This window comes from Sus scrofa, chromosome 3 (assembly GCF_000003025.6).
Source record: "Sus scrofa isolate TJ Tabasco breed Duroc chromosome 3, Sscrofa11.1, whole genome shotgun sequence".
Lineage (NCBI taxonomy): Eukaryota > Metazoa > Chordata > Mammalia > Artiodactyla > Suidae > Sus > Sus scrofa.
This window is the reverse complement of record NC_010445.4, coordinates 37993059-38019494: the sequence shown is the minus strand read 5'-3', so window position 1 is coordinate 38019494 and position 26436 is coordinate 37993059. Positions and strand designations below refer to the sequence as shown.

General features: G+C 63.4%; 2 protein-coding genes across 8 annotated transcripts in view; one reads left to right on the top strand and one right to left on the bottom strand.

Moving 5' to 3' along the window:
• On the top strand, positions 769-21423 carry GLIS2 (GLIS family zinc finger 2). Of its 4 annotated transcripts, none has more exons than XM_005662180.3 (8): positions 844-989; positions 11593-11670; positions 14919-15155; positions 15987-16159; positions 16866-17042; positions 17129-17262; positions 17350-17468; positions 18695-21423. In XM_005662180.3, exons 3-8 carry the CDS (start codon positions 14984-14986, stop codon positions 19492-19494), a joined length of 1575 nt encoding a protein of 524 aa, XP_005662237.1. In that variant the 5' UTR covers positions 844-989; positions 11593-11670; positions 14919-14983; the 3' UTR covers positions 19495-21423. The 4 variants fall into 4 exon arrangements, with proteins under 4 accessions (XP_005662236.1, XP_005662237.1, XP_005662235.2 ...); XM_005662178.3 differs by lacking the exon at positions 844-989 and adding an exon at positions 7840-10486; XM_005662179.3 differs by lacking the exon at positions 11593-11670 and having other exon boundaries at positions 769-989.
• LOC100513346 (mitochondrial import inner membrane translocase subunit TIM16) overlaps positions 13876-26436 on the bottom strand; it is a 77522-nt gene continuing 64961 nt past the window's right edge. For 2 of the 4 annotated variants that reach the window (XM_021086695.1, XM_021086694.1), the window contains 4 exons: positions 23919-24003; positions 22993-23129; positions 22594-22659; positions 22064-22231 (listed from right to left, as the gene is read on the bottom strand). In XM_021086695.1, coding sequence (XP_020942354.1) covers positions 22145-22231; positions 22594-22659; positions 22993-23129; positions 23919-24003 — 375 coding nt within the window. In that variant the 3' untranslated portion in view covers positions 22064-22144. Of the gene's footprint in view, positions 14043-21165; positions 21311-22063; positions 22232-22593; positions 22660-22992; positions 23130-23918; positions 24004-26436 lie in introns of those variants that run through there. The other 2 variants (XR_002342438.1, XR_002342437.1) reach the window with 2 other exon arrangements.

The window sequence follows — 26436 nt, the reverse complement described above, 5'->3', positions numbered from 1 at the left end:
TCGAACCCTGGCTTGCGCCTCCCCAAATCCGGAGCCGGGGGCTTCTGCCCGCCGGGCGCTGCCCGCGCGTTCCTGGAACTGGGCTGGGCGGAGAAATCAGGGCCTGCAGAGAGACATTCCTGCCTCCTCCCCGCCGCCCGGGGCCGCGGGGGGCCTGGCCAAGGTGACCCCGCGGGAGGGAGGCGAGGGGCCTCCGCCCCCTCTGCCGCCGCGACCTCCTCCATCTCCCCGGTCTCCGGGGCTTTTCCTCTGGGCCCGCACGCCCTCCCTCCGGTCCTCCTCCGCGCGCCGCCCCTCTCCGGGCTTCCCCGAGGGCGGGACGTCCCGCCCCACCGCCACCCCCAGGCCACCTCCTAGGCCGTGTCCTAGCGCTGCCCTCGGGCCGGGGGCGGGGCCGCGCGGGGGCGGGGGGGCGACACCCGAGGATGGGGCCGAGGAGGACTCGAGCAGTTCGGCCGCGGCCGGGCGCCCCTCCCTCCCGGTGCCCGCTCCCCTGGCCGCGCCACCCTCCCTTCCTCCCCTCCCCCGGCCCAGCGCCGGCTCCCGGCTGCCCCCTCCCCCGACGCGCACACCCCGCCTGGCAGCTGGCGCCCCGGGCCTGGGGCCGCGGCGGCGAGAGGGGTTTGCTGGGAGGGCGGGAGGGAGGGAAGCAGCGGGGGAGGGAGGCGGGAGGGAGGCCGCCCCCCGCGCCCCTCCTCCTCCCCCCTCCTCCGCGGGCCGCCGGTCCCTCCTCCCGCCGCCTCCCTCCTCCCTCCTCCCTCCCTCTCTAAGACATCCCCGCACGGCCCGGCTGCCGCGGCCACCTTCCCTGCCCGAGCTGCAGATGTGGCGGAGCGGCCGGGCGCCGGGCGGCCGTGCCAGGGGAGCCCGCGCCCGGTGAGCCTCGCGCCCTGGCCCCCGCCCGCCCGGCCCCTTCCCCCGCTCGCTCCCCCGCCGCCCCCAGACCGCCGGAGCCCGGAGCCGGGAGCCCAACCGCCCCCGCCGCCGAGGTAGGAAGCCCCCGGGTGTCGCGCCGTGGGGACGGGGATCGTCGGCGGGGCGGGGGGGGGCTGGCCTGTCGCTCGGGGGCTGCAGGACCGGAGGGTCGCCTCCGCCTCCCGCGTCCGCGCCTCACCGCGGGCCATTGTGAGCCCTCGCCCGGGCCCCTGCGCTCGCTCCCTCGCTCGCTGGCTCGCGCGCTCCCTCCCTCGCCGGCTCCCCGGCCCCGTCCCTCCGTTTCTCTGTCTTTCTCCTCCCTCCTTCCCTCCCTCCGTCCGGAGGCCGGCTGAGCCGCGGCCGGGCCCCGGGCCGGAGCAAACTTCGGCGGGGAAGTTGGGCGGCCGTGGTCTGGGCGCGCTGCGGGGCGAGAGGCCCTCCCACCCCGGGAGCCTGGGCACGAAGTTGTCTGGGGCAGCCGGGCAGCCACCTCTTCCCACGGCGGCTGTTTCTAGGAAGAGGGTGGAAAGGTGTCTCCTCCCTGGTCCAGGAAAGTCTTCTCCTGCTGCCCCTGGTTAGCGGCGGCCTTCCTGGGGCCAGGGGAAGGGAGGCCTCTGGGGGCCAGGGCCAGGAGCCGGCGTCCTGTCCAGCACTTGTTCCTCCCCTGCTGTCTGGGTGCTAGCAGAAGGGCCGGGCCGAGTGGTGAAGGCAGGGTTGGCCAACCCGCCTGAGGGAGGGTCTGGAGGGAGCGGGAGGAGGGGGCAAGGCAGGTGCATCCCGGAGGAGGAGATGCCTGCGCCTGCTTCCCCGCAGGCCCCCTGGGATGGAGCTGGAATCCAGGCTGGCACCTGGAGGTCCTGGCACACTGCCCTGGCCAGCCGGGTACTCAGGCCACAGCAGGGCAGCATGCCGCTTTTCTGCCTGTCCAGGAGGGCCCGCCTGGCCGGCCACCCTGGGCAGTGATGGTTGCAAGGAGCTGCCCAGCCCTGCCTTGGGGCCTGGGAAGCGGGAAGGGATCCTGGGAGGAGCCCTGGGCCCCCAGCCATCACAGCCCAGGATCTTGGCTCTGAAGGGAACGCTTGACACTGAGGGGGCAGCCAGGCCAGCTGGGGACCTGGCCAAGGCCTGGGCTCCCGTGGTTCTTGGCCTGGGCCAGGTTCAGGGCCTCAGCTGTGGTCCTTGCAGGCGGCCATCTGAAGGACCTACATGCCTGGTCGTGGCATCCTGGAGGGAAGGTGAGGCTTAGCCAGCAGCTGCGGAAGACAGGGAGACAGTCTGCTCTGCAGAGCCTTCCTCAGCTCCCAGGCTCAGGGAAAGGGAAACTGGCCCCTTCGCTGTGCCCACCCGTCCAGCCCTCCCCAATCCCCGCACCAGTGCCATGGTGCCACAGCTGTTCCAGCCCAGCTCACAGGAGCCTCCCCTCTGCTCCTCCTTCTCCCCTCTGGGCCCAGCCTGGGCCTCCCAGCCGGCCCTGGCCGGCACCGGGCGAGGGGCTGCACCTGGGGGCCCCTCCCAGGACACCCCTTTCTGTGCTCTAGCCCAGCCCATTTCACGGGCCAGCCTGGCTTGGCCCTGTCTGCAGCCAGGCAAGCAGGAGGCAGTGCCAGGGGTTTGGGCACCTTTTATAGGGGCTGAGGACCCTGTGGAAGCAGCCCTGTTTTCCTTCTAGCCCCTTGCCCTCCCCCTCCTTTCCGGAGCTGCCATTAGCGGTGACCCTCTGACCCCCAGGCCAGCCCGCCCTTCCCTGTCTGTGACCTTTGACCTTTGATGTTAAATCCCTCCAGCTGGGGCTCTTTGGCCCCTGAGTGACCCTGGTACAGGACCCTGGGGGGGCCTCTCCCTGCTCCTGGCTCTCCACCCAGGGACACCTGCCAGTCCCTCCCTCACTGATGGGGAGGAGGTGCCCCAGAAAGCCAGACAGTGAGTCACCCCACTTCCAGGCACCACTGCTTTTGGGGTCAGTGGCTTTGGGGGATTCGCTGGAGCTGGGCCATGGCTTGGAGGGTGAGTGGGAAAAGCCCCTGGCCTGGGAGTCTGATGTCCTGGATTCAACTTCTGGCTGCACCACCAACTCCCAAGGGTCCTTGGGCCAGGCGCCTCCCCTTTCTGGATCTCAGTTTCCTCCTCTGTGAAACCAAGGGGTCAGACTTGGGGAGCTTCCTGAACTGCAGAGTCCATGGGAGTCCACGGAAGACAGGCGGGGGGGGGGGTGGGGTGCTGAGAGGGGGTTGAGGCCAACAAAAGCCAACTCTCAATTATCCGTGGGTGGAGCCAGTATGAATAACTGGATGCCACAGACATCCAGAAACCTCATTTTAAACAATCGTGTGAACTGCGTCCCCCCAAAGCTTTTGTTGTTTCTGAAAAGCCCAGCTGCAAATGGGGCAGCCCCAGCGATGCCTTCTGCCTGGGCTCCCCTCCTTGCTGGGAGTGCCCGCAGACGCGACAGGGCTGATGGGGCCACCTGGTCCCAGGGGAAGACAGGGCTCTGCCAGGGCCCCTCCCTGGGCTTGTCGGAGGGCCTGGACCCCTGGCTCCACCGTGCAGCTCCCCCTCCCGCCGCTCCCTTCTCCCCTCTTTTCCTGGCCTGGCCTCGGGCGGTCCAGGCAGTGGGAGTGTCGTCTGCCACCTACCCCTCTGGGGCCGGGCTTCGGTACAGAAGGAGGAAGGTTCTCCTGACAACCTCCACCCCTGTGCATTTCCATCTACCCTCATTCGCCTGGAATCCGAATTTCCCACTTGGGCGAGGGGGCGGGGCAGCGTTTGGGGCAATCCCAGGATGAGGGAGGGTGGCGACAGCTGTGGCCGGGGGACCAGATGTGGGACTGGGGTGTGCAGCTGAGCTCTTTGGGAGGCATTTGGGGTGGGGCCTCTGGCGCTGAGAGGCCCGGGGGGGGGGGGGCGGCGGTGGCAGCTCCGGGCTCTGTCCTCTGTGCAGGGTTCCCCCCCAGGTTTCCGTGCCCCAGGGCAGCCGAAGAGGCCCCTCAAATGTGGGCTGCCGTGGCGGGGCCCCGAGCTGGGTGGAGTGGGGCGGTGGGGGTGCTCTGCTCTTTTCCAGGCTCTGGAGAAGCGTCTCTCGATCCAGGGTTCTTGTCATTTTACATTTCACGCAGATGACTGAGGGGTGACCCCCACAAGGTCCTGGGTGGTCCCCCCTTCACCTAGATACACACCCTTCTCAGAGATGGGGCATCCCTGGCTGGTGAGGGGGTCTCTGGGGCCAGCCAAAAATGGGGATCTCCCCCCAACCCACACTGCACTCCCTCCCAGGGCCTGGGAAAGGGTCCTAGACAAGAGTCTGGGGGTTCACCTTTCTGAGGGTGCCAGGGCCAGGCAGGGAGGGGATATCCAGCCTTGCCCCAGCCTGCTGCCAGCCCTGGGTGTGCAACCAGAGCTTTTGCAAGGCCCTTGGGACATATCTGTCCCCTTGGATTCCAAGGTGGCTGCTTCAGCCCCACCCTGGGGGGCAGGGACTGACACTCCAACCAGGACGTCTAGTGCTTTGCTGATCAGCCAGTGTTGGGGTGACCCTGACCCCTGCAGAGGAAAGGACTTGCTGTGGGGTGGGGACCGGGGGGTGTCTTCTGCAGGGGCCAAGTCTGGAGTAGACCCACATTTCTTTCCAGGCCCGAGCTTAGCCATGTAAACCCCTGCTGTCCCTGCAACCATGAAAATGCCCGCCTAGGTGAGGCAGTCAGGGGGTCCCTGAGAAAACCAACAGGGTACCTTCCAGTGACTGTCACTGGAAGAGCCTGTAAGAGAGTCTCATCAATCCCTATTTGACAAAGGAAGAAGCAGGCTCAGGATGGAAAAGGGCTCGTGGGCATCCGGGCCCAGTTCCTGGGTCTGCTATGGGGAGGGAAGGTGGGCTGGGCTCTGGCGGCCAGCTCCCCTGCCTGGCACGAGAGGGGAGCCTGCTCCTGAGGGGCCCTGAGCCTCCATCCCTGCCCTGGCGCTGCTCCCCCGGCCTCAGCTCCTGACTTCGCTGCTGCATCCCTGGCCCGCTCTCCCGGTCCAGCTCTGGGGCTGTGGTACCCTTCAGGGGAGCTCTGGGAGCCGCCACATGCTGGCCCCCGGGGTGCCCCGGTGGGGCTGACCTGCCTCCTGCCAGGACGTGTCTCTTCAAGCTTCCTCAGGCTGCGCAGGGGAGAGGCCCTGGCTCTGGGCATCTTGAAGGGCAGGGAGCTCTGGCTGCTGTCCGCCCTCCCTGTCCCCCTCTCAGATGGTATGGCGGGTCTGGTTAACTGGTAGCCAGGCAGGGAGGGCCCGGGGGCACAGAGATGGGAGGCCACTCCACTGGGGAAGAGGACTTCCCATCTGCTCCAGAGGCGTCTGGTGGGGGTGGGCAGCGGGGACGGGAATCTTCCAGTCCATACCTGGGGGGTGGCTGGGGCTTCCTCCAGACCTTTGGCTTCCTACGGAGAGGCCAGGTAGTAGCCTCCACAGGGAGGGCCTCATAGGTGACACGCCTGTGCACACGTATTCCCACAGTGGCAGATGGCCGTCTGGGGAAGGACGCAGGCCCGGCCCTGGCCCCCTCCTCCAGTCATGGCCAAGGGCGGGTGGGGGCCCGCTGAGGCCCAGGAGGCTGTTGAGCTGTCTGGGTCGGCCCTGCGAGGCTCCAGGCAGACAGGGGTCTTCTTTGCTTAGCATCCCCCTGGGACCCTGGCAGGAAGGAGGTGGGGGAAACGGGCTCAGAGTTGTGAGGGCTTGGCCCAGGGTCACTTGGGGTCAGGGAGGGTCAGAAGGGAATCGGAGCTGGGGCTGTCTGGCCCCGTCCACTGCAAGGGCACCTGTGGGGCAGCTGTGTTCGGAGGAAGCCTCCCTCCCTGCCCCCCATCGTCCACCTGGGTCTGGCTGGCAAGTCCCAGCCTGCCGGTGCCATTTCTCCCCGGGGCCACTCCTTCCTGCATCCAGACCCCCCTTCAACCCCCATCACCACACTTCCCAGGCTGACTGACCTACAGCTGCGATGCCCCCCCACTCCCCGCCAAAGCTGTGGGGCCCTCCACTGTCCTGCCTGTTCTAAGGTGCCCCCCACCCACTGCTGCTGGCTGTCAGCCTGCCAGCCCCACCCTCCCCCAGGCCAGGCCCCCAACACCCCCTTCAGGACACCTTGTGGCCACCCTGTGTGGTCCCGTGGGCCCTGGGCCCCAAAGGCGTGGAACAGGCCGGGCCTGGCACGACCCTACCCAGTGTTTCCTTTGGGTTGAGAGACTGCCCCTGGCTCCCAGCCTGGCTTTGATGCCTAGAATGGGAGCAGGGGAGGGGCATGGGCCGGGAAGCCGGCGTGGGGGTGGAGTTTGGGGTTTTGCTGGAGCCCCTGCTGGGCCTGGTCTTGACCGGCTGTTCTGGGGTGGCTCTGGGACAGGGCCGGGTGGGAGTGGCAGGAGACAGAGCTGGGGGAACTGGGCCCTTCCGGTCACCCCAACTGACCAGGCTGATGCTGGCCACGTTACCCTCACATCCGGGTCTGTGCCTGGGTCCCTGGTCCCAGATGGGGAGGAGGAGGCATCTGTGTCAGGGCTCAGGCCCGGCCTCGTGGATAAGCCACTTCCCTCTTGGGGTCTTAAGCCTCCCACACCGCTGCTGGCTGGGGGTACCGGCAACAGATTCATTCACTCAACAAACATTCAGCAAGTAACCAAGTGTTCGGGGAAAGGGGAGGCTGCGCTTGATGGCGCTGTTAGGGGAGTGGTTTGCATGTTCAGTCTCTGGTCCTACTCCAGGCTGGCCCCCACTTTTCACAGATGGGGAAACTGAGGCCCAGAGCCTTGCCCACATCAAATCGCACCAGGCCTGGTTGTCTGGCTCTGAGGCCCTAGCACTTCCCACTGCTGCCCAGCTCACTCTGGTGGAAGCGGTGGGCTCAGTGTGGGGCCATGGGAAACGGTGCAGCAGCCTGCTCGGCGAGGCCCTCTCCCTTTCAGCGCCCCCAGAGGTGCCCTGCCTGCTCTGAGCCCCTCTTGGAAAGAGGCTCTGAATGCCAGGTGCAGGGGTGGTGCAGGTGACACGATGTGCACAGCGTGGAGCCCTCAAGGCATGCTCAAGAAAGAGCTGGTGACTTGGTGGCGTGAGGGATGCCTTAGCAAGGACTTGGACCCAGGGTGCACGTGGCAGGCAGCAGGGGGCCATGGCTGGGCTATGGATGCCGCCCTCAGCGGTGTGGGGACAGAGGCAGGTCCTCAGCTCAGCCCTCTGGCACCTGGAAGAACAGCCCCTGTTTGAGTACAGGAGGCAAAGGCCAGCGAGGGTGACTTGCTGGAGACCGGAATGGGTGGCAGCTGGAGGAGCACAAGGAGGTGTGGAAGGTGTGAGGCAAGAGCTGGCACCCAAGAGGGGAGCCTCAGGCAGGCAGCAGGCTGGGAATGCCAGGAAAGGAGGCGCCAAAGGGGAGAGCCTGGGACGGGAGATGGGCTGAAAGGAAGATGGCACTGTCCCCCCACAGGGAGCACCCCACAGGTCCTGGTCCAGCCTCTCTCTTGGGCTTTCTCCTCTGCTGAATGACAGGCAGGTTTGTGTGTGGGTCGCTTGGGGCCACACCTCCAGGCTTCTGCAGTGTTGGGCTCAGAGAGAATGTGGGCTTCGGAGCCTGGAGGTGAATCCCAGCTCTGCTTTTTTTTTTTTTTTTTTTTTGTCTTTTTGCTATTTCTTGGGCCGCTCCCGCGGCATATGGAGTTTCCCAGGCTAGGGGTCTAATCGGAGCTGTAGCTGCCAGCCTATGCCAGAGCCACAGCAACTCGGGATCCGAGCCGCGTCTGCAACCTACACCCCAGCTCACGGCAACGCTGGATCGTTAACCCACTGAGCAAGGGCAGGGATCGAACCCGCAACCTCATGGTTCCTAGTCGGATTCGTTAACCACTGCGCCACGACGGGAACTCCTGCTTTTGTTTTTTTTTTTTTTTTTTTTGCTGTACCGGCGGCACATGGAAGCTCCCAGGCCAGGGATCGAACTGGTGCCACAGCAGTGATAATGCCAGATCCTTAACCTCCAGGCCACCAGGGAGCTCCCCCAGCTGTGCCATTTATAAGCTCTGTCACCTTAGCAGGTGACTGAAGCACTCAGAGCCTAGGTTCTCGCCACCTGGAAAGCGGGCAGATTACACCTAATTCACAGGGCCGTGAGGATGAATGGAGAAGGAGGCGTGCCGGCCATTCCTGGCCCCCTGAACTTACTGTGAGGACCTGACCTCCTCCTGCCCCAGCACTTCACCCCATGTCCATGTGGCCACCTGGGCTCAGGAGCAGCCCCCTGCCCACAGGAGCAGCCCACTCCTCACACTGTTCACCTCTGTGAGGTCTGGGCGCCCTCCCTTCTCATTCATCTGTGGGCCCCCCAGAACCCAGCGGAGGCCCTGGTGCTGGAATGCATAACTGAGTGGTTGGTGAGTGAGGCCGAGGGAAGGCCAAAGTCCAGAGCCCGCCCACCGCCTCCTGCTCTCTGAGTTGGCGGGTGCTGTTTGCAGTGGGCCTGGTCCCTGTCCCAGGGCAGTGTGTGTGTGTCAGGGGTGAGCCCTGAGTAGGGTACTCCTGGTACCTGGTGTCGTCCCATAGCCAGACTCCACATGGGCACCACAGTGCTTCCTTTTCTGCGGGCACTGGGCCTCATCCCCACTCCCACCAGTAAGCCGAGACTCCTGGGTCCAGGACCCTGAGGCTGGTTACCTGCCATGTCATGTGTGTACACAGGTGTGGCATGCGTGTGTGCCTATGTGTCTGGTGGTGCCATGGGTGCCCATCCATGTCCTGTGGGACACTGGGCAACGCCTCTGTGGGCCCTAGAGAGCCCTGGCAGAGTGCCTGGCCCTGCCTGCCCACGTGAGTAGCCTAACTGCCTGGCAGGGCCTGTGCCTAAGCCCTGCTGGGTGTGTGTCCCTGTTTGGCTCCCCTGGCGCTGGCCCCTCCCAGGGGCTTGGGCAGCCGGCCCCAGCCCTTCCCTCCCCGCCTGCCCCCTGGGCGTGGGGGCTGCTTGGCGGGGCTTGCCTCTGGCTGAGGCCCAGGTGCAGGCAGTGCTCACAGCCCCACGCACCACCTCCCCCCAAGCTGGGCAGACAGGAAAATACCAGACATAGTTGTGCAAAGGTGGCTGCAGGCGGGCAGGCAGCAGGGGGTGGGGGCCCGCCTTGATGGGCCTGGAGCCACCAGGCCAGGGGAGGCCTCTGTGCCAGGCTGGCCCCTGCTGCTGGACGTGTGTGTGTGTGTGTGCGTGTGCGCGCGCACACATGTGTAGGCCAGCCCAAGTGTGAGCTGCTCCCCCCGCCCTAGCCAGGGGTCTTCCTGCTGGCACTGGGGAAGGAGATGGAGCTCCTGGGAAGCTGGAGCTGGTAAGGGGCGTGGAGGAGCCAGCTGCTTGTCCTCCAGCAGCTGTGCTGCTTCAACTATCTGGGTGACCTTGGCCTGCCAAGTTAATGTGTGGGCACCCAGGGGCAGAATTGGGAACAAGAATCCTCAAGGCTACCAGTTGCTGACACCTCCTGTGTGCCAGGTGCCAGGCGAGCTCACCCTGTGGGATGCCCCGAATCTCCACGCGGCCCCATGAGCTGACACCTCATCCATTAATATTGTGCTATGTTACTGATGAAGAAACCAAGTCTCAGAGCCGTGACAGGAGACTGGGAGCTGGTAGCCTGCCTCTGGGAAGCACTCTCTAAATGTGCCCAAGTGGGGGTTCCTGGCACGCGCCCCCGCTCAGGTGCTGCCCAGCTGGGAGCTTTCCCAAGGCCCCCATGTCTGGGAGTGGAGAGCTCAGCCCTGGTTGTGTCGCAGGGGGCGGGGGAGGGGGGCTGGCATGCTCACTTTGGCAGGGTCTGCCCTCGAGGAGATCTGGGAGGGCCGCTGCCCACTGCTGGAGTGGGAGCGCATCTTGGAGTGGGAGAGGGGTGTGCTTGCTGAACAGGAGGGCCCAGGAAAGGGGAAGCCAGGCTCTTCCAGGAAGTGCTGCCTGCCCTGGCCCCTCTCCTGGGACCTGCTTGGGCTCAGGCCTCAGGCTAAGCCCCTCCCCTGGGTCCCCGGGGAAGGCCTGCTCCTCCCAGGGCTGCTCAGAGCGTCGCCGGCCTCCCAGAGCTCTTTCTTTGGCGCAGGCTCTGGAAGGTGGCTTGGGTCAGCTGTGGCCTCTCCACGGGGTAGCGGAGGCCCACGGCTCTCTGAGGGGCACAAGCTTGAACAATTACACACTCAACTGAAGGACAGGTGCTCCCAGTTGAAGGTGAGACTGGATGTCTGGTGTGGGGGGGCCAGTCCCTGCTCAGCCGTCCTCACAGCCTAAAGCTGCTCAAAGTCTGGGGGACAGTTCATTCACGAGTTTGATTAAGTACCTACTATGCACCCAGCACTGTTCCAGGTGCTGAATGCTCCCTACTGAGGAGAAAGACTGAGTCATCCCTGGATGTGCATTCCCGTATGGATTTCTCCCCCAAATCCAGTGGGGGGGACATCTTATTACTATCATCCTCTTTCATAGATGAGGCCCAGGAGTCCCAGACTGAGAGGTCACTTGCCCTAAGTCACATGGGCAGGAAGTGGCAGAGCCAAGCTGGAGACCCATACTGGAGCCCCGTTCTGCTGCCTGGTCAGGAGGGGGGCCTGAGCAGATGAGCCCCTGTGGCTGGGCCTGGGCGGCTGGGGAGGGTGGAGCTCTTGGCCAGGGCAGGGAGCCGCAGCGGTTCCCAGGAATGCGGGGCTGTGGGGCCGTTTGCTTTGGCAGCATATCTGCCCTCAGCTCTCAAAGCCTCCCTGTGGGCCCCCCAACAGTCAGCCCTTCCAGCACCCATTCACTGCTGGCTGCCCCTCCTGGGCTCTGCACCTCGCTCCCACAAACCCCTGTGCAATGAGGAGGTGGGATCCAGAGTCCCTTTGCCTGCCCCTCCCCACATCCATGGGCACAGGAGGGGCTAATGGAGAACAAAGCTTCTGGGCTCACCTGGGCTTGAAACCCAGCTCTGCCACGGACAAGCTGTGTGATCCTGGACAGATCACTGAACATCTCTGAGTTTTGGCTTTTGCATCTGTGAAATGGGGATGAAGCAGCACCTGTCTTATAGGTGCTGCTACGCTGCCCAACTACTAGCTGTCCCCTGGTACTGTCGTGGTGGTATTCATCCATGGCTTCCAGTTTTGGGCTTGCCACCCACTTGTGCAACCCGGGCTGGCAGCCTCCCCTTCCAGCCCTGTTACCTCCCCATCTGTAAGACTAGTGTGCTGACAACAATGGCCCTGGAACCAGACGCATGGGCACCCTCCACGCAGGTGGGAGCTGACGGGCACAGGGGAGGCCGGGGCCTTGGTTCTGCTTTCCATTTGATGGCAAGAAAGCTGCGTGAGCTTTTGAGAGGTGCCTTCTGGGTCCCTGTCCCCAAGTCCTAGGCTGGATGGGCAGGGGAATAAAGAGTGTGCCGCTTGTTGCCCCGATGTCCCTGCTACACTGGGGGTCACCCACCTGGCCCCATGCTGCTGCGGGTGGGCAGGAAGGGCCCCCATCTTACAGCGGGAGACCCCGGGTGCTTCGCACGAGGGTGTGCCGAGCCCACCGCCTCCACCCACGGCCGCACCTCTCCGGGCTCAGGGCCAGCCAGCGGCCCGCTCCCCAGCAGAGGAGGAGCTCTCTCCAGGGCAGATTCGCGCCGGCTCCCATTACCCTGCTGACCTGGAGCCTCAGTTTCCTCATCTGTGCCGCAGGGAAACCAACAGCGTCCACTCACAATGGCGGCTTTAGAGGGTTCAGAGAACTCGTGCACAGACGGTGCCTGGCACACGGTAGGTGTTCCACGGATCCTGACCCCTGCCCTTTCGGGTGTGCTTCCCACCCCACCCCCGCCGGCCGCCCGCCCGCCTCGGTTTCCCTGCGAGGCGACTCTGCCCCGCCCCGCGCTCGCTCCGCCCCCGCCGGGGGCGGACCGGGCCGCCAGGTAGGGCCCGGCGGGCGCGGCGGGCGCTGCAGCTGGGGGCCGTCTGCGCGCGGCCGGCGGGCGCACAATAGCGGCCATTGTCTCGACGCGGCCGGCGGGCGGGCGCGGCGCGGCGGGGCGGGGGCCGGGCCCCGAGGGCCAGCGCGGCCCACCCTCCGGGTGACCCCGCCCCGCCCCCGCCGCCCCGGTGGTCCCCGCGCCGCGCCGCCCCCGCCCGCGCTCGCGCCGCTTCCTCCCGCTCCCCCAGCCCTAATTAGTTCCTTTCGCAGCTGGAGCAGCGGCGCGGCCGCCTCGGCGCCGCCTCTCCGCCCGCCCCCGCGCTCGGGACCGCACGACCCAGCGCCAGCTGGGCGCTTGTCGCGTCACCTCGACGGAGGGAAACTGAGGCGGGGGCTCCGCAGCCAGGCTCCGTGCGGCACCCAGTGGGCACCCGCCCACTGCGGGCTTCGCGCTGCTTAAGAAACTTGCCCGTCCTCTCAGCAAGGCGGATCACCCACCCTCCAGAAAACAGACGGGTGTCTGCCTCCCCACCCCCTGGTTGTCGGGAGCGTTAAATCAGTCGGGTGATGGGCGGCTGGCCCTCGGAGGTGATCACCGCGCCAGTCCCAGGGTTCCAGGTCCACCCGCGTCCCCCCCCCGCCCCGCCCCAGCCCCAACCGACGCCGCGGGGCCTCAAAGGCCCAGGAGAATGTGACCCTGGCTCTGGCCTGCCTCTCTTCACCCAGCCCGGGAACAAAGAGCAGCGCCGGAGCCCAGAACTGGCCACTGCTGGCTGTGGGTGGGGGTTGGAAAGGGACGCTTGGAGGTTGGGCACGGCCAGAGCAGGAGTGGGTCCTGGGAGCTGTGGGCTTTGGGGATGGGTACCTTTCTTCTTCCCCAGGCGTAGGGAGGCTGGGCTCTGGCTTCTATTAGAATGAACCCCTGTTCCCAAGGCAGAACCCAGCGGCAGGAAGTGGGGGTGGGTCTCTGGAGACTGGACTGCTGGCTAGGGGGGTACTGGAGGCCCCCTGCTCCCTCCACCTTGGGCACTGAGCCCAGCTCCACCCTGGTTCTGGGCTGAGGCAAGTGTCTCCTGCAAGTCTTCAAAACAAGGTGACCTGAGGCTCCTCCCTGGTCTCCCTCTGGCCTAGGGGGAGGGCAGTGGGCAGGTGCTAAAGAATGTTACTTGGGCAGGGTTGCCAATGACAGCCAAGAGTCAGTCTGAATTCCCACTTCCCAGACCATCCTGCCCTTGTGGTCCCCATCTCCAGAAGGGCCGGTAGCGGGTGGGGGACAGAGGCTGGGGGGAGGCCTGTGGCCCTAGGCCAGCTGAAGGACCAGGCCACCAGCCCTTCCTGGCTCCTGAATTCTTAATCAGCATAAATATTTACTTCCTTCCTCCCCTTCCAGGCTCCCAGTACAGAGGAGCTTCAGGGAGGTTGGACTGAGCCTGTGTCTAAAAATAAACAGGTGGAGGGACAGGCAGACACACAGACAGACAGATATAACTGGGGGGCCGGGGGGTCAGGCAGAGGGCAGCTCCCTGCCCAGCCAGACAAGAGTGGAGGGGGCCCTAGGTCCATCTGTCACTGCCCCCCCCCACCTGCCTGCCTGTCCCTTAGGAGCACCTGGGTCTGGTGCTCCTAAGGGACAGGGTGGCAGTCTCGTCCCAACTCCCCTGCATCATTGGGAGCCCCTGGCCCATGCATGGCCTGTGGGCAAATCCAAACAGATCTGCCAGCTCCCACTTGATGGAGTTTAACAGGGACAAGTAAAGTCACAGGCCTGGGTCCTGCGGCCACCTGTGCTCTGATAACACAGCCCCCTCCTTGGGCTCAGAGACCCCGACATTATCCATGGGGTGAGTGCCCAGAAGTAGAGGGTCCTAAGTGAGCGTAGGGACAGCTTTGTTCCCTGTGTGCTCAGAAGGTCTTGCCAGAAGTGAGCTTGTTGGGGAGATGGGTGGCCCAGGGCTTGGAGCTGGGGCAAGATGGGGTAGGGTTGCCGAAGGGCTCAGCCTGGGAAGAAGCACGCGGACGACACTGACCCCCAGGGAGACACACACACACACTGGTGACATCCATGAAGTCTTTTACCTTGTGGTTTCGGGGATGTTCTGCACTAAATTGTGAACATCTGGATCCAGTGAGGGACAGTGTGGGCTTGTTTGGCAGGTAGATTTCCAAGGTGTGATCGTCTCAGTTAGCAAACAAAAGGAAGCATCATTCCCCAGCACGTGCTCTAAAAAATGAAGTGTGAGTTTGCAATGAAGACATGATCTTGCTCTTCGGTCACTTATATGTAAAGAAAATTATTACACCATTGAGAAATTCTAAGAAAGTGGTGAAAACTCACCACTCAAAATAAAAGAATGTTATTACCAGTTCAAAAAATTACGCACACATGTGTTTTACTAACCAAGAGAGAGCTGATCCGGTCCCCCTACCCTGGCTGGGCTGGGCCACAGTCCTCAGCTGCCCCCTGGTGGCTGGCCAGAGCACTCGGGCTCTCCGTGCCCAAGGGGCCCACTCCTCCGACTGCCCCTGGGAGGTAAGGCCACCTGACTACCAGCACCAGGTCTTGCACGACCTGCCTGGGCCAGGCTCTCAGCCTCATTCCCTTGGAGGTGGCCACAGCTGCCCAGAGGGCCTGGACTAGTGGGTGCTCAGCAGTCAGCAGCCAGGACCTCTGAGGGCCACCGGGGAGGACACTCATTCTGGCCTGGCTCTGGGTCTTGCTGCTCAAACCAGACATGTGTCCCAGACATGACTCCCCACTTGGTCAGAAATGACCTCTGGGACTTGCCTGGCCAGTTCCAGGAAGATGATCTGGCTTTGAATTGGATGGCTCTGCTATGTCCTAGCTCTGTGACCTGAGGCAGTGTCTCTGAAACTCCATTCATGGCCGGATGGGCTCTGTGAGCTCTGTGTCCCAGAAAAGTCTCGTGGGAAGTGGACAGGTTAGGTCTGGGCCAGTAGTTGGCTCCATGATACCAGGGCCACTCACGGGGGCTCTACCCACACCCACAACCTCTCTGCTCCTGTGAGCTATTATGGGTACAGCCTACGGAGGCGTCTGGGGTCACAGTGTCACCGCATGGCTCCTATGTTCTCCCAGGTTCCTGCCTGAATACCAGCTCGGGAGCCCCCCGCTGCCTGCTGCCACCCCCCGCCCCCACCACCATGCACTCCTTGGACGAGCCGCTCGACCTGAAGCTGAGCATCACCAAGCTCCGGGCGGCGAGAGAGAAGCGGGAGAGGACGCTGAGCGCGGTCCGGCACCGAGCTCTGCACAGGGAGCTGGGCCTGGTGGACGACAGCCCCACTCCGGGCTCCCCGGGCTCCCCGCCTTCAGGTACCGCACCCCAGGGCAGGGCAGCGGGATCTGAGCTGTGACGGAGCCCAGGCCATGGAAAAAATGTCCCAGGCGTGTCCACTGCTTAGAGTTCCCCCCGCACTGTCCGTCCATCCTCCCAGCAGTTTCTCTTTGGAGGGGACACTGTCCCTGGGAGGAGGGGACAGACTGACCCAGCCCATGAAGCTGGCACAGCAGAGCCAGGATTCAGACTGAGGCCTCTGGGAGGATTTGGGGGAGCTGGTAAGGGACAGCGGGAATCAGACAGTAACGAAAGGCCCTGTGGCCCAGCTTCTGGGCTCTGAAGTGGTGTGGCTGGCCGGCCAGGCCAAAGGACCCTGGGGACTGAGCCCAGCAAATGCTTCTCAGGGGACGCTTGGGGCTCGGGCCTTCTGCTCTGTCTCCAGTGGACCCTGAAAGTCAGATTCAACTCATCTGAGCTGGAAGGCTCTGAAAGCAACCCAGCCCAAACCTCGCATGTTACAGAAGGGAGCGCTGAGGAGAAAGGGGCCCGGGCAGTTAGAAAGGACCCTTCCTGACAGTGTAACAGGGAGCCAGGGGCCCTGGGTTCAAGTTCTTATTCAGTTACCCTGTGTGCCAGCCCATTACCATCTGTAAAAATGAGTACTTCTCACCTCACATCTTAATTGGGGGCCGAGTGCTGTCTATGGCAAAGGTCCCATTTGCCAGCTGCACAGGCTGCTGCTCAGATTCCTGGGTCCAGGGTGCTCAGGGGTGGGGTGGGGTGTGTGTGGCATGGCTGATGTCTGCTTCCAGAGTCACAGACAGGACTCCTGGCTCCAGCTTCCTTGAATCACACCTTCCTTCCAGGCTTCCTGCTGAACCCCAAGTTCCCCGAGAAGGTAGAAGGACGCTTTTCGGCAGCCCCCCTGGTGGACCTCAGCTTGTCACCGCCATCTGGGCTGGACTCCCCCAATGGCAGCAGCTCACTGTCCCCGGAGCGCCAGGGCAACGGGGACCTGTCTGCAGTACCCACTGGCCCAGTAAGGAGGGGTTGTGTGTTCTAGAGAAGGTGTATTGGTTTCCTGGGGTCCCAGGAACAAAGGACCTCAAACTGGGTGGCTTAAAACAACAGAAATGTATTATTCTGGAAGCTACAGTCCAAAAGCAAGGTGCTCAGAGTTCCCATTGTGGCACAGTGGAAATGAATCTGACTAGGAACAATGAGGTTGCGGGTTTGAATCCTGGCCTCGCTTAGTAGGTTAAGGATCCAGCATTGCTGTGAGCTGTGGTGTAGGTTGCAGATATGGCTTGGATCTAGTGTTGCTGCGGCTGTGGTGTGGGCTGGCAGCTGTAGCTCTGATTAGACCCCTAGCCTGGGAACCTCCACATGCTGTGGGTGCAGCCCTAAAAAGACAAAAGACCAGAAGACAAAAAAAAAAAAAAAAAAAAAAAAAAATCAGCATGTTCAGGGCCAGGCTCCCTCAAAGGCTCTAGGGGCATCTTGCCTGGCCCTCGGCCAGCTTCTGGTTCCCTGGTCTGTCTCCATGGTCACATGGCCTCATCCCCTCTTCCTCTTGCAGAAACACCAGTCACTGGGTTTAGGGTCCCCCGTGCAGTCTGACCTCCTGTTAACTTAATTACATCTGCAAAGACTCTGTTTCCATACAAGGTCGGGTGCACAGGTACCAGGGGTTGGGGCTGGGACGGGTCCCCGAGAAGGTCCTGACCAGCGCCCCCCACCACCAGGACCTCCAGCCGCTGCGCTATCTGGACGGCGTCCCCAGTTCCTTCCAGTTCCTCCTGCCCCTGGGCTCCGGGGGGGCCCTGCACCTGCCTGCCTCCTCCTTCCTCCCCCCGCCCAAGGACAAGTGCCTCTCGCCAGAGCTGCCCCTGCCCAAGCAGCTGGTGTGTCGCTGGGCCAAGGTGAGCGGGGCAGGGAAGAACAGGGCCAGGGTCTGGGTCGGGTGGCTCCAGGTGGGTTCAGCATCCTCCCGGCCCCCACCCTACAGTGTAACCAGCCCTTTGAGCTCCTGCAAGACCTTGTGGACCACGTCAACGACTACCACGTCAAGCCCGAGAAGGATGCAGGCTACTGCTGCCACTGGGAGGGCTGCGCCCGCCATGGCCGTGGCTTCAATGCCAGGTGAGGGAGGGCGAGAGGGGACGGGCGGGAGGGGCTCGGAGATGTGTGCAGCAGGCTGAGCCATGCTCCCCCATCCCCCTGGAGCAGGTACAAGATGCTCATTCACATCCGCACGCACACCAACGAGAAGCCGCACCGCTGCCCCACCTGCAGCAAGAGCTTCTCCCGCCTGGAGAACCTGAAGATCCACAACCGGTCGCACACAGGTGAGACTGGGCTGGCAGGCAGGTGACGGCCAAGCCCATGGCCTGAGACAAGGCATGCACCCCATGGTCCCATGGTCCCTTTCCGAGGGCACAGTCTCCTCTTGCAGTGTCACGTGCCACATTGTGCCACCTGAGACGGCAGACAGCTTGTCTGCGTGCTTCTCAGGAGCCCCAGGGCACAGCAGGGTCAGCACTGGCCTGCAGAGCCGCACACCTAATTTTAAATTTCCTAATCTCTGGCACTGAAAAAAGTAGAGGGAGTTTCCTGACGGCTCAGTGGGTTAAGGACTTGGTGTTGTCACAGCTGTGGCACAATGGTGATCCCTGGCCTGGGGAATTCCTCATACCGTGGGCGCAGCCCCACCCCATCCCACCCCCCAAAAAGAAAGGGAACAAAGTACAAAGAAATACACGGTGAGATGAATTATGTGTATGTTCTTTATCCCATTATGTTCAGAATGTTATTTCAAGGTTAATAACATTTAATGTTGAGACACAAATCCTTGGCCTCACTGAGGCTGTGGACTCTGGTGTGCTATATGTATATATATTTTGGTCTTTTGTCCTTTTTAGAGCCGTGCCCGCAGCATATGGAGGTTTCCAGGCTAGGGGTCAAATCGGAGCTGTAGCCACTGGCCTACGTCACAGCCACAGCCACGCCAGATCCGAGCCGCGTCTGCAACCTACACGACAGCTCACAGGCAACGCCAGATCCTTAACCCACTGAGCATGGCCAGGGATCGAACCCGCAACCTCATGGCTCCTAGTCGGATTCATTTCTGCTGCACCACGACAGGAACTCCTGGTGTGCATTTCACATTCATGGGGAGTCTCAAAGGCCCACGGCCTCACATGGTCAGCAGGGCTAGCCCTCGGTAAATCTGGAGCCATTTTGCCAAGTCAGAGCCAAGGGCATTCTGGCAGTGCTCCCTGTGGGCCGTGCCCTAGCCGGGTCTCGATGTGATTATCTCTGGAAGTGGTCATTGTCATCGCAGTCTGACGCACAGGCCCGAGGTCAGGGGCGCACACACGGCGAGGCCACAGGCTGGCTTCTCTGCAGCCTCGCCCAGCGTCCCCACCTGCAGTCAGAGCTCTCGCTTGGTGCTGGGGACACCGCCCCCCCACCGAAATCAAACAGCTCACGCCCTCAGGGAGGTCTCGGTGTGTGGGTGGGGGACAGGAAGCTGGGCCGGGCGTGGGAGACCCTCACTGCCACTGCCCTGCAGGCGAGAAGCCCTATGTGTGCCCCTATGAGGGCTGCAACAAGCGCTACTCCAACTCGAGCGACCGCTTCAAGCACACGCGCACCCACTACGTGGACAAGCCCTACTACTGCAAGATGCCTGGCTGCCACAAGCGCTACACGGACCCCAGCTCGCTGCGCAAGCACATCAAGGCCCACGGCCACTTCGTGTCACACGAGCAGCAAGAGCTCCTGCAACTTCGCCCGCCCCCCAAACCACCACTGCCGGCCCCCGACGGCAGCCCCTACGTCAGTGGAGCCCAGATCATCATCCCCAACCCCGCTGCCCTCTTCGGAGGCCCCGGCCTGCCCGGCCTGCCGCTGCCCCTGGCCCCAGGCCCCCTCGACCTCAGTGCCCTGGCCTGTGGCAACGGCGGGGGTGGTGGGGGCGCGGGGGGCATGGGCCCCGGGCTGCCTGGCCCCGTCCTGCCCCTCAATTTGGCCAAGAGCCCGCTGCTGCCCTCGCCTTTCGGGGCTGGCGGGCTGGGTCTGCCCGTAGTCTCCCTCCTCGCCGGCTCCGCTGGCGGCAAGGCCGAGGGGGAGAAAGGGCGCGGGGCGATGCCGGCCAGGGCCCTGGGCATGGAGGGCCGCAAGACCCCCCTGGAAAGGACTGAGAGCAGCCGCTCCCGGCCAAGTCCCGACGGACTCCCCCTGCTGCCAGGCACGGTGCTGGACCTGTCCACGGGCGTCAACTCGGCGGCCAGCAGCCCAGAGGCGCTCGCTCCTGGCTGGGTGGTCATCCCACCGGGCTCCGTGCTGCTCAAACCGGCTGTGGTGAACTGAATCTGCCTGGTGGCCAGCGGCTCGCAGCCCTGCCCCCGACGAACGGAAACTCTTCTGCGAAATAGCAATAATGTCCTCCTGTCCCGGGGCCCTGCTGGCCGCGTCCTGGGCAGACCCAGCTCCAGACAAGCTGGGCAGCAGGATGGTGCTAGAAGGCACTGCTGGCGTCCCAGGTGCTGGAGGCAGGAATTGGGCCTGCCAGCCAGAGAGCTGTGCTCCTGGGTGCTGAGGCCTGGCCCCCCACTCTGGTGCCTCCCTCATCCAGTGGCCCACTGGGCAGGTCACCTGCCTGCCTTGCCCACCTGCCAGCCATGTCCAAGCGGCAGGGGTGGGGGTGGCCTCTGCCCTGCCCGCCGGCCCAGGCTCCCTGCCCACCCCGTCCAGTGGTCAGCCCCGTCCTGCCTAGCCTCACTGGGCCCCTGCTCTGGGGGCTCCTGATCCCTTTCCCTCTGGCCCACCCTCCAGAGGGAGAGCAAGACAGACGCAGGCACCAGCAGCGCCACAGGAAGAAACCACCTTACCCCCATGACAAGGTGCCTCCAGCTAGGAGAGGGAGGCCCGCTCTGCCAGCTGCCCCCTGCTCACCATCTGGAGCAGCCAGCACACTGCCTGAGGGTCAGACCCTGCTCCAAACTGAGGGGCTAGCCGACCACGCACCCACCCTTCACCACTGGGTCTCCTCCCTCTACTTCCAGGGAGCCCTGAGTCGGGAGAGGGGGTGCCAGGACCTGGGGCCCGCCCAGCTCAGGAACAGGGTGGGTGGGCAGTGCAGACCTGCAGGGTGTAGGAGGGGAGGCTGGCGGGGGACAACCCCAAGCTGGGATACGCCTCTGGTTCTAGGGGCGCCAAGTCACAGGCAGCACAGGTGAGGGAGGGCTCAAGGCCAGTGCCAGACACAGGGGATCCCCAGGGGCCATGGGCTCAAGGACGGGAAAGGGGACAGCGAGGCAGCCCAGCATGGGAAGCAGAAGCCAGAGGACCGAGCCTGGACTGGTAATAGGGCTGTCCCCTTTGGCTTTTCCGGGCTGAGCCCATCCTAGGTGTCCCCCTTGCTCCCCACCCCCATGGCAGGGGCCGGAGTCAGCTTAGGGTGCTGGCGTGCCACACACCACATAGCCGGCACCACTGCCTGGTCCCAGGGAACTGGGCTCTCCCACAGGCCCTGGTGACGCCCTGAGCCCTGGCCACTCCCTCTCCGCTGGGGGCCTGGTGTGGGTCTGCGAGGTGCTGGCCGCAGTCAGAGGCCTGGCCCCCAGGCCTGCCCTGCCCTTGGGCGCGCTGACCATGTCCTCCCCTCCCTGGCTGCAGAACAAGGGAGCTGCAGGACGCAGCGGGGTTCTCAGCAGCCCCATGGTTCTGGGGTCCTCCTGCTGTTCCTCTGAGCAGCTCTGCTGACCCCGCCCTTTCCTGGACCGCCCCTCTATCCCAGAGGGGTCACCCTGACCCGGCCCGCTGACGGCCTGGCAGCGCTGGCTCTGCCCCTACAAGGGGCTGCAAGCGAGGCAGGAGGGAGCTGGTCTCCTTCCTTCGCGCCCCACCCAGGACCCGGCACCCCCACCTGCACTAGGGCCCCAGGCCTTAAGTCCCCATTGGGGTGAGGGGGGTTTGAGACGCAAGCCCAGGGAGCAGAGGAGCAGGGCACTGGAAGGTGACATTAGCTCAGCATGTGACTCGGTGACAGACCAGGTCCCCAGGGGCCGGTGTACGTGTTGTTGTTGTTGGTTTGTTGTTGCACATTCCAGGATGTCAGTATTTTAACAGGTTCTAAGTGCCTTTTTCTATCGTAGCTTACGTTTTCCTCCTCTTGGCTCCATTGCTGTTAGCATAGAGTTTAAAAAAAAAAAAAAAAGAGATAAGCTAATGACTATAACAATATATTCCTCCATGTGAGAGGAAGTTTATAAAGAAACAATAAAAGTGAGTTACAAACACGATTTATCTTGGATGTGCCAGGAGCCAGGCCACAGGAGCCTCCCTGGGACCACCCGTGCCTGGCTCTGGGGTCACTCACCCAGACTGCAAGCACTGAGGCCCTGCTCTGGGGCTTCCTCCTGACCCCGTGGGCGCCACAACCTCTCACTCTGCCCAGGGGAGCTGGAAGGGAAGGGTGGGAGGGGCGGGGCTGAGATGGAAGGTTCTGGACCACCTGCCACACACCAGCCCGGACTCTGGTGAGTGCTCAGCTCTGGGAGGCCCACTGCCCGACCTGGGTGCAACAGAGGCTGGCAAAGCCTTCCCCGGCGCCCTGGAGCGGCCCCCGGGTCACCAAGATGCTAGAGCCCAGCCCACCTCAGGGCAAGGCAGCCTGCGGCCGGCTCAGGGGCCTGGGGCTCTGCCACCAGTGGGACAGCCGCCGATGCGGAGGGAGGCCTGCCACTGGCACTGGGGCAGCAGGACTGGCTGCGTCTGGTACGTGACCAGCTCTCCTTGGACAAATGGGGCCCTGGCCCCACTGGGTGTCAGAGTCTGTAACAGGCAGGCGGACGCCACTGCCCCGCATCATCCCCTGTACGTGCAGCCCGGGACTGACAGAAGAGCAGCCTGCCTTCTGGAATCTGGACGTGCACACTCAAGAAACACAGAGAAGACATTTATTACCGAGCTATAAATTAGAGGTGGCGGGCAGGGTGGGGCGGGCCGAGCCGTGGGGTCACGTTCCGGGCGTCTGCTGGCGCTCTCTGTCCTCCTGGGCCTGGATGCGGAGTTCCTCCTCAAGCCGCTCCTTCGCGCGGACCACCTGGGGGGGGTCGCACAGTGAGGCAGGACGGCCTCTTCCCATCAGATTTTCCCCAAGAGCCGTGGGCAGGTCAGAGGTGACAGCGCAAGTGGGCTGGGGGCCTCCTCCCGGGGAGTGAGCAGCCCAGGCGCACACAAATGCGCGGGAGCTCAGGGCTGGTTCCGGCACTCCGCCAGCTGGCAGTCCTGGTCCTTAAAACCACAGCTGCCCAGAGGGCCCCTGCCGAGGGTTACACTGGGCCGCGTGGAGCAGCAGCCAAGGGACTACTCAGGGCCCCTTTCTCCCCACCAAGTTCTGAACTGCCTGGAAAGGGGGGCGTGCAGGGAGAGAGGCCTCGTGGCCCCCCTCCTCCCAGCACTCACCTTTGACTGCAGGTAGAAGGAGCCACCCACGGATTTGTCATTCACTTTGAAGAGGTGTTCGTAGTTCTGCAGAGGAGGGGAGACGGTGAGGGGGTGTGCGGTCCCCGGGTTACAGAGGCGGGGGGAGCTAGGAGGTGACAAAGAAGGAAAGCGAAAGGGCTCACCCCTCCACCCCCGCAACCCAGAAGCCGCCGTGACGCCAAGGGGCAGGACAGCGGGCAGGTGCTGCGTCTCTGCCACTGCAGCCCTGGGCCTAAACACCAAGAGGTGACGATGGCTCCACCAGTGACTCCAGCGGGCTGCAGTCAGAGCCCCCACTACCGCCCCTTTCTGCCCACCTCCCTCCCCTGACCCCCCAGTTCTGGTCTGCTTGTCTCGGAGATGGCCTGGTGGCCTTACCTTCTGGATCTCCTCGGGGCTCAGCTTGGAGACATTGAGAATCTGCTGGGCCTCCTGGAGGCTGAGGCCAGAGAGGTTGGAGGCGGCTGCAGACTGGTGTCCGGCACGTCCCCGTGCATCAGCTGCTGCCCGGCTGGCTGTGTGGACACATGGGTGAGTACCCAGCAGCCCGGAGCTCCCCAGGGCCTCCCAAGTGGGCAGCTCACCGCCGCCAGGTGGCATGGGAGGGTCACACAGGGCCAGAGGGCATCTCTTCTCCTCAGGGGTTAGGGGGTGGAGGGTGGGAGCAGCAAAGTGTCTCCCACAGGGGGAGACAGGGGCAGGGGCTGGTCAAACCTGGCCTCGGGGCCCCAACCTAGACCACAAAGTGACTCTGTCTCTCCTCTCCCCTGCCCTCCCACCCCGGTGCACAGCCATTTAGGGAGTAGGGGGAGGCTTCCCCATGTCACCCAGGTCGCCAAGGCAGGCCGCTTGGGTGACCTCTTCCCTTTCAGTAACTCTAGACTCAGGAGCCAGGGCACTTTCCTTACGGGTCAGAGAATAAACATTTTAGGTTCTGCAGGCCAAATAGTCCATGTTGCAATCACTGGATCCCGCCTGGAAAGCAGCGAGAGGCAGAAAGCTCGAGCAACTAGAAAGCAGTGCTCCAAAAATACTTTACTTACGAAACCAGGTGGCCAGGAGGGCCAGAGCCTGACTGCTGGCTGGATGCTATGCCTGCCAGGTCTCTTTTTTATGGGAATGCCCCAAAGTCCAGCCCTGCCCCCATGGGAGGTGCCTGAGGCCACCTGAGCTGCCAGAACCCCAGCTCACAGAGGGTCCCTACTTTCACAACTGGCCCAGTGTGAGGGGCCCACGGCTGTGGGGAAAATCTGACCCAGGCGGAAGTGCCCTCCCAGCCCAGGGGGACAGGGGCCCAAGCCTACCTGCAAACTCCTGGCGCAGGGCGCGGGCAAAGGCCCTACCCACCACCTGCACGCCCATCACGATGATCTGGGCCAGGTACTTGGCCTACGGGCAAAGCAGGCACCTGTTAGCAGGTGGCATGCTCAGGGCCCCGAAAGACGGACCCTGGGGGTGGCGGCTGGGTGGCAAAGCTCCTGGAGGGCTGAGGGAAGGAAGCGCAGAGCAGAAGCCACGGACCACTTCCTCCAAAGCACCCTGATAAAAACTTCTGCTCGGGATGCTCAGGGGACGGAAGGCCAGGACTCTCCCTTGGTCTGCAGAAGAGGAGGACAGGAGCCAAGGCAAAGTGGCCTGGGAGCCAGAACTCAGGGCCCGTCCCAGACGCACCCCTCACCTTGCCACCACCGCCACCGCCAAGGCCGCTTCCTGTGCATCTGAGCCCGGCTGGACCAACCTTCGTCCCACTGGTGGGAAAACACAGGGCCATTCTAATTCTCGTCGATCCATTTGACCCAGCAGGAGAACAAAACACCCTCCGCCCTCCAGAGACAAAGCCCACTAGGCGGGCATGTAGACAATACAGCGGGGACGGAGGGCCGGCTGGGCCCTGCTCCTCCACAGCTCGCGCCTCCACTCAAGCGGCACCGGGGCCACAGCGGTACACAGGACCGGGCCGGGCTTGGCAGGAAAGCCCCTCCAGCGGAGCAGGCAGTGGTCTTCTACCCAACGACCGCAAGGCGGAGATGAGGGGGGTGTCCTACCAAGGGTGACCAGAGGCGTGGAGAGGTGACGGGCACCTGAGGAAAGGCTGGGGACTCTAGGAGGCCATGGCACTTCCAGGGCAGGTAGAATCCTGATGGGAATAGAAAGGCTTTCTGGGCAGAGAGTCCAGGGGAGCCCAACACGGGGGAGAGTGTAAGGGGTGCCTGCGAGCAGCCCAGAGCCCAGGGGACATGGAAAATGTGAGGAGGTAAGATGGGGAAAGGGCCCAGACAGGAAACACAGAGACCAGAGATTACAAACAGTGCGTGAGTGTTATAAGCATGGTACAAACCCGAGCGCTCGGAGGACGTGGGGAGAGCGCTCAGTGCCCGTGCCCCCCCCCCACCCCCCGCACTGGCCCGTCCAAGGGCTTTCCGACAAGTGCAGGCTCCTCCAGGGCAGCCAGCACTGTGCCAAACACATTCTATTTACTGGGCCTTTTTCTTTTCTTTTTTTTTTTTTTGGTCTTTTTGCCTTTTCTAGGGCCCCTCCCTCAGCATATGGAGGTTCCCAGGCTAGGGGTCTAATCGGAGCTGCAGCTGCCGGCCTGCGCCAGAGCCACAGGAATGCGGGATCCGAGCCGCATCTGCAACCTACACCACAGCTCACGGCAACGCCAGATCCTCAACCCACTGAGCGAGGCCAGGGATCAAACCCGCAACCTCATGGCTCCTAGTCGGATTCGTGAACCACTGAGCCACAAGGGAACTCCCTTTACTGGGCCATTTAATCCTGACAATGCAAGACACTGGAACAGAGGGGTTTAGTGACCACCCTGAAGACACACAGCTAGTACCTGGGGGAAGGTGGGCAGAAAACCCACAGCCAGTGCCATTGGCCACAGCATCCCCAGGCTGCCCACCTCACCCAGGACCCCAGGGTCTGCAGGGAGGGTGACTCCACACATGAAAGGATAAGGACTCCACAGAGGCCGAAGAGGGGCTGGCAGATTCCAGTGGAATCCAGACTCCAGAACCGGCCTTGGTGGCCTCCCTAACGGGTGGGGTGGGATATGGTTCTGGACCATTAGAAGGAGTTAATAAATGGGAAGTGGCTTCGGATTTCACAAGTGGGTGGAAATTTCACAAAGCCCATATTTCACACCAGAGAGCAAAGCTCAGGGAACACCCTCCAGTGATCAGAGGGTGGGGCTGCGCTGTTGTGCAGAGGAGGCCGCTGGGAAGGCTCACCTGGCTCCCCCCACCCCCAGCCTAAAGCCTCTCCCAAGGGGGACAGGAGGCTCTGAGATGGACAGCTGGTCCTGACTAAGGGACAGAGAGGCTGACAGGAGGCAGCTGACTCCAACAGTTCCCTCAACTTGGAGGGAGCTCCCGCCAGGCCTCAGAGCACCGCTGCGCGGCCTCGCACTCAGGTGTTCCCTTCTCTGCCCAGGGCGGCTGACTGTCACTAAAAAGCAAAGCTTAAGAGCTGAGCCTGTGACTGGGCAGCTCCCCCGACCCCCTGCACGGGGGCCCATGGTTCCTGCTGCTAGAGCTCCATGGCCACGGGGCAGGCTGCCCCATCCTGCAAAGGTTCAGAGGCTACCCTGCTGCCCAAGGGAGCTGCCTGGTCCACCCACTGCAGTCGCCGAGGTTCCTACGGGAGGCATCTCCCAGGGGAGGCAGTGAAGCAGAGGTTACACAGACAAGCTTTGGGCTCACCCGTGTGCAAATCCCAGCTGCGTTGCCCTGGACAAGCTCCCAGTGTCCTAGAGCCTCAGTTTCCTCTCTAGGAAAACGTGGCCAACATTTAATCCCCTATGGCTGCCACTGGGAT